We start from the raw sequence: 11,899 nt of genomic DNA, 5'->3' as shown, positions 1-11,899 counted from the left end.
TTGATGTCATTTTCTATATGCAGTGCCATGTTAAGTAATTTAATTAAGAGTATAATGTCTAAAATTAAGTTGGAGTGAGATCGGCATAATTTGTGGACTCAAGTTTATAGAAATTTAATAAATTTATCAAAAAAAAATCGGCATTATAATATAGACTCAACTTTTTAGGAATATATTTAAAGTTGGATTTAATAATATATCTATTTTTCAAAATCATGATTCGAATGTTAAATACTGTCAAATAAAAAGTAATCCTATCTAAGACTCTTTTGTCTTTTGCTATCAACCTTGCAGAGCTGCCATTGGAGGATGGTGCCTGAGCCGCTGCTGCTTCTGCTGGAAACAGGCCCATTGCTCGCCGGCGCTAGGGTGGGAGCTCAGCTCGAGCTTCTATCCTCTACAGCAGCCTTGCAGGTACGCGCCCATATGGCCATACATGCCCGTGAGGCCGTGACTTTCGATGCAAAGGTTCGCGATTGTCAGCCTGCCCCTTGAGCTTATCAGCGACAAGCAGTTCTACTTTTCTGGCTATTTTTTGTCCTGCCCAGCAGCCAGCAGGGCCGACGTTTCTCGGTGTCTGTGCGTGCAGTTGACGACCATCGTCTCCACAGGGCAAAGGCAAATCGGGCAACGGGGAACAAACAAGTACTCCGTACATGCACATACTATGAACATGCTACACTGAAACCCTGACATGGACTAGAATCAAAAACCCTGAAACTTGAGCACTACTATCCTTTTGTCCTAGAGAACTACTGCTACTAATGATATAGAACAAAAGTTTACTACTAATGATATTGTTTTTAAAAAAGAACAGCTACTGAGTACTGACTGCTACCGGTAATGGAATGGAAAGACACGCACGGCAGCTAGTTTGGGTGGCCGGCGGTGGACGGGCTGGGGCTGGACCCAATCGGCTGCGGCTGCTGGTGTGCTGCGAGCGGCGACGCGCCGGCGCCGGGGTGGTGATCGACGGAGGAAGAGTTTGCCTCGGCCATGTCGAGCTCGATGTCCTTGTGGCGGAGCATCAGCAGCAAGCGCCGGCTCTCCATGCGGAGGCGGTCGTTCTGCAGGCGCGCGCGTTCCATGTCGCGCTCCTTGTCGCCGCGGAACCGCTCCCATTTCAGCCGCTGCCCATCCAGGTAGCACGCGTGGGAGTCCAGGCGGATCTGCTGCTCCTCCACCTCCACCGCGCGGCGGTGCATCCAGCTTCGGGCCTGCTGCGGGTCCATCGCCGCGGCGGTCCCGGACGCGAGCTCGCTCTTCAGCTGCCGCAGCATCGCCGATGGGTCGGGTGCCACCCGCGCCGCCGCCCTCCTCCTCGCGCGTCTCCAACAACCGCCTTCCGCCTCGTCGTCGAGGTCCTCGGCCGCGGCGCCATTCTCGCCACGCCCGCGCTTGCTGCGCCCGCCGCCGCTGTGCTGACGACTGGGGCGGTTGTTGCTGTGGTACATGCCGTAGTCGTCCTCGTCGTCGTCCCCGTTGTCGCTCACGGCGTCGTCGCTGTCGTCGTCCTCGTCGTCGTCCGCGACGTCGGCGGAGGAGTCCTTCATCCCCGGCGGGGACGGGGCCGCCTGCTGCTGCGCGTAGGCGTGGCGAGCGGCGGACGAGGCTGCGGCGGCCACGGGCGCCGGCAGCGGGTGGTGGAGGCAGGCGGCGTCGCTCGCCGCGCCGCCGCCGGCGTGCGGCAGCAGGTTGTTGTGGTAGGTGCACATCTCGCGGAAGAAGAGGTGCTTGGAGCTGAGCAGCTTGCGCGCCTCTTCCTTGGCCTTGGGCGTGAGGTCGTCGAGGGTGTCGAGCAGCGCGTGGTTCTCGACCACGCGGCAGGCGCGGCCGCGGCCCAGCAGGTCGACCACGCGCTTGTACCGCTTGTTGAGGTCGTTGAACTTGTCCTCGCACTGCTGCGGCGACACCACGAAGCCTTTCTCCATCATGGCGTGCGACACCGACTTCCACTTGCCCTTCTTCTGCTGCTGCGCCGCCGCCGCCGCGTGGCCGTGGCCGTGCCCCGACGAGCCCGCCCTGCCCGCCTTGCCTCCCGCCGCGCTGCCAGCCGTCGCCACGCCCTCGCCGTCGTCCCCGACGCTGTACACCACCCCGATGAGCAGGCGCACCATGGCGTCCGTCCACTTCATCCTGGTCCACGGGCACGCCGCCGACGCCAGCTGCTGCGGCACCACCACTCCTCCCTTCCCGCCGCCGCCGTTGTTGCCCACCATGTCGTCGTCGTGCCCCACCGCCGCCGCGCTCACCACGACCCTGGACGACGACGTGTTGGAGTAGGGCGAGAACGACGGCGGCGCCTGCTGCTGCCTCACCGCCACCGGCGCCGGCTGCTGCAGCTGGAACCCACCCTGCTGCTGGTGCTGGAACGCGGCGGCCGGGTGCATCTGCTGCGGGGCAAGGTGCATGTCCAGCCCCAGCATTGCCGCCGACCCCACCCCGCCGCCCCGCGGCGCCATCCCTCCTCCCCCGTCGCCCCTCTCCATCGGCAAACCGCCAATCTCTACCCGGTCTACTCTAAACCACTTGGCACTCTCGCTCGTGCTGCCGCTGTTGTACGATGCGCCGTGGGAAAACGGCAGCGAGGTGGGTGCGGTTTTTATGGGGGGAGCTGTGTGGGCGATCGCCGATTCGCCGCCGGTTTCGCCCGTGCGGCTGCGACCGCCTCCGGGCGCGGCAGCGGCACGGGCACCCGGTTTTGCCCCCAGCGTCTCACCGTTTCCAGCGGTGGGAGCCCACAGTCCCGCAAAACCGCCTGGGATCCCCTGCGCGGCGGCGCTCCCCGCTTCTACGTGCGCGTGCTACTGTTTTGGTTGGTTGGGGGTGTCAGGTGTGCACACAAGATCCGATACCGCCTGTGGAGGACGGACTACTGGACTGCGAGCGAAACAGCTGCCCGGAGTGGGCTGCCGGCTGCCCCTGGTTTTGGTTTTACCGGAACCCACTGTTTTTCATTTCTCCCTCCTTTAGTTTCTTCTGAGAACGCGATTACAGAAAAGACCCCACTGTTGGATGGACCTCACTGTGGTTGACTGGTTGGGTTGTGGTGGCTATTTTTCATGCAGTGGTCAACCTGCAAGTGACAGTCACGTTGACCTTGTCAACCGTTTGTAGTAAGGTTCTGCTACAGTTGCTTCACATGTTGTACTCGCCGTTCGCTATCAGATCTGCCTCAACGTCTTTTGATACCATGCAGGACCGTCTAATTTACGAGAGCACAAGGATAATGGCAGTAGAGTCCATATAAATCTGGTAATCCATGGAGTACTACGAAGAGTCTCGATTAACTGTTAACATATAACTAAGATCGTGCATGATTTAACAGACATGTCACATGTTACATCAGTTCACAAATACAACGTCATACATCATAGTACGATTAAGAGTTATTACAAACCATGTTCAAATAAAATAGTCGTGGAAGCAATTAAGTTCAAAAACCAACACCTCACATCATTGTTTCAATACAGTGCCAGTCCATGACCACAACCACAAAAGCAAGATAGAGGGAATTAACGAGAGACGCCTTGCCTAGGGCCCTACTCCTCATCCACGATGGGACAGAAGCAATTCTTACAGTAGCCATGATAGACTGTACCATCTACAACAAGTGGAAAATAAATCCTGAGTATGAGAAGATATTCAGCTAGACTTACTCGTCATAAACCAAAAAAAAGTGACTCCAATGATCATACAATGTTTTATAAGTGGAGATAGCTTGACAATATTTTGCATGAAAAGCTACTAATTCAGTTATATATTTATAATTCGGTCATCAAGTTAATTATAGTTATTCATCTCTAGACTAGCAACTAACATGTGCCAAATATGTGCTATATCATTTAGTAGCATACAGTAGTAACCATAACCGGTGTAAAAGTTCCAAGTTCACCATAACCATCGTTCCATAATCCAGTTACTACGATGTTTGAGCTAGCCAAGTTTTTCACTGTCAGGGAGAAACAATAATTCGATTCGATTTTAACCAGCTGGGAATTTATTCCTAACACAAATCCACCAGATCAACGGGCATCTTAGGTCACCTTTGGTATAACTCAGGTACACATTTCGTGGGTTCGATCAGCGCCGCACAACTAGGGACAACCAGTTGCCAGGACAATTAGGACTACCCTGCCTTTGGGCTCACATCTGGCTCCCCGCACATCCTTACTACCATCCAGAGTGCGCACTCTAACAGAATGGGGCCCGGCCTAAGTTGAGCTACTCGGCTTTGCGATTGGAATGAGTTATCCAGCCAGCTAAGTGAGAGGCATGCGTTCAATCTCAATAGAAGTTCCAACAACGGTATGGTCCTTAATCGGCACAGACGGAATCACATGAGCCAACCTACGCATATATTCCGTCCGACCTCCAGTTATATTACCCCATGGTTCTTTTCCATGATAGAAAATATAGCTAATTGTGCTCCGGTATCCACCTATATCTCGTAGGTCACAGGAAATCACCCGACTTCTACCGTTCTAAGTATGGCTAAGCATATATTCGATCCTGGACCTACACAGGGTTAAAGGTATATTTATCTGGACAAGGTAGTGCTATGCATCAAGTGTTTCCAATTCAACTCTTATAACCTAATGCATCAAACATAAAGGACTCAAGTGATATTTTGTAAAACATGGAAGGCTTAAAATACTCTGGGGCTTGCTTTTGAGAGAAGAAGTTGGCCGATGATTCGGGCACTTGGGTAGGTCCTCAAAAGCTTGCTCCTCGCCTTCTAGAGATATGGGCTGAGGTGCCTCCTGATGTTCCTCTTCTTCTTCGTTGAATTCAAATAGAGTGATCCCCTTGGACGATCCTATATGCATAAGCATGAAATAAGATATCACGAATGTATATATACTGACATGCATGATATGATATGGTGTGATGAAATACATCCTTATAAGTGTTCTCAACAGCATTGCATTAAGGTGATAATAAGATAAATTTTCTTTTACTGAGTAGGTGTATATCTCTTCTCTAGTAATTAAATAAATTATCATCTAAGTAATTTTCTGGACTACAAGACAACAACCACTTGTTTTAACCATAACTAGAGTTATACACATCTAAATAATATGGTTGTAGACTTTCTGAAAATCTTATAAAATTGCCTACAACTTTTTTTAATCATCTTAAGGTGATTCAGTAGTTATAAAGGCCAAACAATTCTATCTTTTAGATCTGTCCAGAGAGTAAGTATTTCTGATAGCAGACTTCTAACAGCTATAATTCTCAAACCATAAGGCCTATGACTATGAAAGTTTAACACAAGGTAGATAAATAAGTTATCTACAACTTTATTATTAACAAGTTTCACAAAAAAATCATTATCATCATGAATTTGCCACCACAACAGAAACTATACATGCAGCCATCTAGTTGAATTATAAAGAAATAATTAACTAGCTGCCTATAACCAATTACTTTTAAGCCTAACTAATAGCACCAACAGATCATATGCATCATAAGAATCATAGAAAACATCATGGTTATGCTTAACTAATTTATTTATAATCATTTACCAATTTCCTTATATAATAAGGTGATTTAAAGGATAAATATTTATAGTGCTCAATAAATACTAAGAAAATTACAGTAGCCTATAAATAACCCTAATAGTCTATTGCACAATTTCCGTGCCATTTGGATAAATATAGCCACCTCTCAAAAAATGACAAGCCACATATGCTTAGTTTAGTAAAAATAGTTTAGCATAGTGAAAAGTGTCAAGCAATAGATTTAATATTTCTTTTACTTTCCTCCTAGCACAAGAATACTATATAAATTTTGCATGATCATATGTTATGTATTTTACCCTATTTAATTTCACTAGAAACTAGCAATTAATTAGGATTAAATATGAAGACCATACTCAAAGTATGCCTACTGTAGGTTTTAGTATTTTTTTCTAGCTAGAGCATGTCAACACAAGACCAACAAAATTAGAATCATAATTTTATCATCTTTCTAGCTCAAGTTATGCATTTTACAAGATATAACCTAACTGAAAAGCACTTATCTTGCTCAATTTAATTCTCCTAGAAAAATATCCTAAATAGTAGATTTCATATTTTTATCAAATATTACTCTTCAATATAAATCCAACAAAATTTGGTTCACCCCGTTTGAATACTCCTAGTGCCAGATATGAATTTTTGAAGTTTGTATTCAAATATGTGAAAATAATTCAAAAACCAACTAAATCCTAAATGCTAGGTACACCCGGTCTATACACCCTCAGGCGCTGACATGTGGGTCCCGCAGTCAACTTGGCCCCACTCATCAGTGGAACCAGAGCAGAGTGCACGGTTGATCGGTGGTGAACTCACCAATGGCGAGGTCACTGGCATTGTGCTCCCTACACCCTTGCGCACCCATTGGTACCCTTGGCTAGCTCAGTGGATCACCGGAGCGACCTTGCCGGTGAGCATGGTGGCTCGGTGGCGGCGCACGGTGCCGGACTCATTGTCTCCAGCAATGGCATGTCCAGGCAAGCGTGGCCACAACATCAGCAGGTCCTAGCGGAGCTCTAGGGTTAGGTTAAGGCAACAGTTGATCGATGGTGAAGCTTAGCCGCGTGCATGGCGGTGCGGTGGCGCATAGAGCACGATGGTGGTGTCACTGTTCCAGCGAGCCGGTGATGGGTGACAAGTCTCCATCTTCGATGATGGTGCAGGGTTAGTGGAGGTGCGGAAACACGTGCTAGAGGGGAACAATGAGGTCTAGCTAAGGTCGGCCATGGTGAGCTAGAGCTCGCAGCCATGGTGTGTGCGCGCGGTGCAGTCGCATGTTCCCATGAGACGGCAGTGATAATGGTGAACTAGACTATGGCACAAGCAACTACGACCTAAGGCGACAATGGACCAGTGGAGAAGAAGGTAGGAGCTATGGTGGATAGGGCTAGCCATGGGAGAGCTTGGAGCTCGGCGGCGCACAACAGCTATGGTGACGACGGCGACAGCCCATAGGCCTTTACCTTGGTTCGAGCTAAGGCAATGATGGGTCAGCAAGGTGGAGGAGGTGATGGCAGAGCTATGGGCATGAGTGATTGAGCATTGGTGCTATGGTGGCAGCGCTCGAGCACGGCGGCGACGCTACTGTGGTGCTGCTCCGCTCTAGAGACGCATGTGGGCGAGAGAGAAAGCGAGAGTGAGCGCGTGGGTGAGTGGAGAGCCGAGGGCTCTTGAGAGGTCCTAATGGCTAGAGGGGGGTGAATAGCGTATTAAAAATTTCTACAACAACACTTAGCAAACTGGTTAGACAAATATGAGGCGAAATGAGTGTTGCGCTAGCCTACTAAAAAGCAAGCCACCTACCACAATTCTAGTTTCTATAGTATCTATCCACACAATGGCTATGTTACTACACTAAGTTAGTATGCTCTCAAAGGCTAACTAAAGAGCCACACTAACCAAACTAACAAGCTCTCATGACTAGCTACACTAAAGAGTTTGACAAGTAGTTTGCGGTAATGTAAAGAGAGAGAGAGAGAGCAAGATGGTTATACCGCCGAGTTGAGGAATGAACCAATCAATCACAAGAATAAATACCAATGAAGACTAATCACCTTAGAATCAAATGATGACACAATGATTTTTACCGAGGTTCACTTGCTTGCCGGCAAGCTAGTCCTCGTTGTGGCGATTTACTCACTTGAAGGTTCACGTGCTAATTGACATCACACACCAAACCCTCAATAGGGTGCTGCACAACCAACACAAAATAAGGATCACACAAGCCATGAGCAATTTACTCGAGTATCTTTTGGCTCTCCGCCAGGGAAAGGTCAAGAACCCCTCACAATCACCATGATCGGAGCCGGAGACAATCACCAATCTTCGCTCGACGATCCTCGCTACTCCAAGTCGTTTAGGTGGCGGTAACCACCAATAGTAACAAGTGAATCCTATAGCGAAACACGAACACCAAATGCCTCTAGATGCAATTACTCAAGCAATGCACTTGGATTCTCTCTCAATCTCACAAAGATGATGAATTAATGATGGAGATGAGTGAGAGGGCTTTGGCTAAGCTCACAAGGTTGCTATGTCAATATAAATGGCCAAGAGGGTGAGCTAGAGCCCGCTATATGCCTTTAAATAGAGCCCCCAATGAAATAGAGCCATTGGCTCCACAGTCCTCTGAAACATGGGCTAACTAGACGCGCCAGTTAGGTTGACCGAATGTAGGACCCCAGCATTCGGTCGCTCGATGCTCGCCATGTGTCATAGCCTCAAATGTTGAGCACCCAATCTTAACGGCTAGTCAGCTTCGCACCATGTGTTAAGTTATGACCAGACGCACTGCAGAGTAGGACCGGACGCACAGTCGCCTAGCGTTTGGTCATTTCTAGTAAGGTTCCAGAGGCAGAAATTTGTGACTGAACGCGTCTGGTGGCTCATGATAGGACCCATGCCTACATCTAGTCAACTCAGCCTCTCTCTGTTGCTTGCGTCAGCGTACATCACTAGGTGACTAGACGCACCCCCTACACATTCGGTCCCTCTTTCTCTTCAGCGTCTGGTCAAGGGACCGAGGGCGTCCTTCACTGCATGCCACTGACTAGACGCGGGGTCAGAGTCCAGTCACTGCCCAAGGTAGAGTCCGGTCAATAGGAAACTTCTCCTTTTGACCCCAAACTTCACCACCCTTGATCAAATGTGCCAACCACCAAGTGTATCACCTTGTGCACTTGTGTTAGCATATTTTCATAAATATTTTCAAGTGTGTTAGCACTACACTAGATCCTAAATACATATGCAATGAGTTAGAGCATCCAGTGGCACTTTGATAACCGCATTTCGATATGAGTTTCACCCCTCTTAATAGTATGGCTATCGATCCTAAATGTGATCACACTCGCTAAGTGTCTCGATCACTAAACCATAAAGCTCCTATCAATTTCACCTTTGCCTTGAGCTTTTTATTTTTCTCTTTCTTCTTTTTCCAAGTCCTAGCACTTGTTCATCACCATGGCATCACCATCATTATGTCATGATCTTCATTAGCTTCACCACTTGGAGTAATGCTACCTATCTCATAATCACTTTGATAAACTAGGTTAGCACTTAGGGTATCATCAATTCACCAAAACCAAACTAGAGCTTTCAATCTCTCTCTTTTTGGTAATTGATGATAACCCTTACACAAAGATATGAATTAAAATTTAATTGAATCAATGTTGCTTGCCAAGCATATTTACCATGTGAAAAATGATATGGACAAGTTTCATAAACCCCAAATGGTAGCAATTGCTCCACCTATATATGTGTTAAGAGTTTGGATTATAGCTTGCACATATGCTTAGATAAGAAATATAGGAGACAATGTCTACCAAATGATGCTAAGGTATAAGAGATGGACCTTTGAAGCATGATACCAAATCCTTAGCACCATGAGTAACTAGACATACACAAAAACTAGAATACCACATGAGATTAACATTAGAAGCAAGGGTCTAGTTTTCATAATATGAGCATGAGTCTAGTTACTTAACCTATGCATGCTAGTTTTTCATTTTATCATTCAAACCTACAACTAGCATACACCACACAAGCATGGATATTGAAATTTAAAACTTGTGCCATGCAAGCAAATATATGAAATGCACCATACAAGTTCATGAGCTTGCTCCCCCTACTTATGTGCTCAAAATTTTAATTGATCCCTTACTTTGTCAAATCTCTCCCCTATGTCAATTTCTCCCTCTTTGTTATCTTTTCACTATCTTTGTACACTATTTCTCCCCCTTTGTCATCAATGACCACAAAGGTTTAATTTTAAATAGGTTGAGATTATCAATGTCAATCAATGGGGTGAGGATCATTTTCCCAAATTTGGTCCAATCTAGACCATTTGCCAAAGATATTTAACTTAGTTTGATCCAAGGACAAGCTTCTTCACACCTCCAAATAAGGATTATCTTGTACCATGTTGAGTTAAACACTTAGAGCTCATTTTCTAGATCAAACACTAGGTTTACAAGCCCACAAACATGTCATATGCTACCACTAGATCAAGTCAAGCATAGAAACAATAGTGGTACCATACAATCATCGAAGTCATTTGATTTTCATAAATGAGCCTATTAAATGTGAAAGATGACTAGATTCACTAATCATGTCCTTAGTAAGGATGTATGCCATGCCAATCAACTTTTACCTTAGATTGCTCGAAGAAGAGGCATGTCATATAAGTGGGGGGGGTGCATCAACACATATTTGAGAAATACAATATGTTCAACTCATTCCTTAGCTTGCAAAACCTTTTCTCATCTAATGGCTTGGTGAATATATCGACAAGTTGATCTTTGATGCTATAGGGTCGAGATGGCGGACTAGAGGGGGGGGGTGAATAGCCCTTTCTAAATTTAATCGTGTTGACTAACCAAAACAAATACGGAATTAAAACAATTGGTCTAGCCAAGACTACACCCCTCTATCTATGTTCTCTAGCACCTTGCAAAGATCCTAATTTAAGCAACTAAGGTGCCGGGCTAGCTAGAGCTCACCTAACCAATTCTAGGAGCAAGGTCACACAAACCTATGCCACTAGTATTTCAAGCAATATGGGAGCTCCTACACATGCTAGTAAGTAAAAGCACAAAGCCACCTAAGCTCACTAGCAATGCTCAATAACAAGGCTACACAAGCCAAATTATAAAGCACAAATTACTTAGCTACACAAACTAAGCATTGTGACTAACAAGGTTACTCAAACCAAATTAGTCACACAAGAGAGCTACTTCTATGCTACACAAGCATGAAGATAACTAGTGAGCTACATAAGCTAACTAATTACAAGAGCAACTACACAAGCACAATGTATATGAAAGTAACTACAAGCTTGTGTAAGGGGATTGTAAACCAACAGGAAGAACAATGTTGACACGGTGATTTTCTCCTGAGGTTCACGTGCTTGCCAACATGCTACGTCTTCGTTGTGTCGACCGCTCACTTGGTGGTTCGGTGACTAATTGGCATCACCCGCCAAGCCCGCACGTCAGACACTACAAGAAACTATCCCAAAAGTGAGGATAGCTCAATGACATGCTCAACTAGAGTTGCCCTTCATGGCTCCTACGGGGCGAGCACAATGCCCTTCACAAAAGCACTTCTCCAGAGCACCGCACAAGCTTCTTGCGGGCTTTGACGGAGACCACCACCAACCCATCTAGGAGGTGCCAACCTCCAAGAGTAACAAGCACCACTGGCTTATAAGACGACCACCTAGTGCCACTTGATGCAACCTCATGATGCCATCACACTAGAATCGCTCTCACACAATCAAATGATCATTATCAAGCATATGTGAGATGGAGGGCTCCCAAGCACTCTCAAGCATGGACACAAAGTCCCCAAGGTGCTTAGCACTCACCATGGCTGAGAACCCCTTCTATTTATAGCCCCCACAAAAATAGAGCCATTGCACCCCTTCACTAGACATAGCTCGGGGTGATCGGATGCTCTGGTCAGATCGACCGGATGCACATAGCCAACGTCCAATCAATGGATGCATGCCACGCATCCCCTCCATTCAACCTCAGTCACTGGATCTCAATGGTTGGCTATCTCGCATCAATAGTCAAGTCACGACCAGATGTAGCACAGTGAGATGACCGGACGCTACTATGCTTGAGTCCGGTCATTTCCATAGAGGTCCCTGAGCCTCTATTTTGTGATCGGACACGTCCGGTTGGTCATGATCGGATGCAGCATTAGCGTCCGGTCCTTCACCTCTTCTCTATGCTGCCATGTTAGTGGGACTAGATGCACCCACCATGCATCAGGTCATGAAGTGACCCAGTGTCCAGTCGAAGACCGATGCCTACGCTTTCACTGCTGCCACTGACCGGACGCGCCAGTCCAGTTAAGGCTAGCGTCCAGTCACTCAC

The 11,899-nt window shown here is 47.2% G+C and overlaps 1 protein-coding gene across 1 annotated transcript; it reads right to left on the bottom strand.

Moving 5' to 3' along the window:
- Positions 1-637: 637 nt before the first annotated feature.
- LOC136452105 (uncharacterized) lies at positions 638-2,580 on the bottom strand. Its single transcript, XM_066452747.1, has one exon. The coding sequence runs from the start codon at positions 2,487-2,489 to the stop codon at positions 870-872; it is 1,620 nt and encodes a 539-aa protein (XP_066308844.1). The 5' UTR covers positions 2,490-2,580; the 3' UTR covers positions 638-869.
- Between the last annotated feature and the right edge of the window lie 9,319 nt (positions 2,581-11,899).

This window comes from Miscanthus floridulus, chromosome 5 (assembly GCF_019320115.1).
Source record: "Miscanthus floridulus cultivar M001 chromosome 5, ASM1932011v1, whole genome shotgun sequence".
In the NCBI taxonomy this organism is placed as follows: domain Eukaryota; kingdom Viridiplantae; phylum Streptophyta; class Magnoliopsida; order Poales; family Poaceae; genus Miscanthus; species Miscanthus floridulus.
This window is presented reverse-complemented; position numbering and strand designations above follow the sequence as displayed.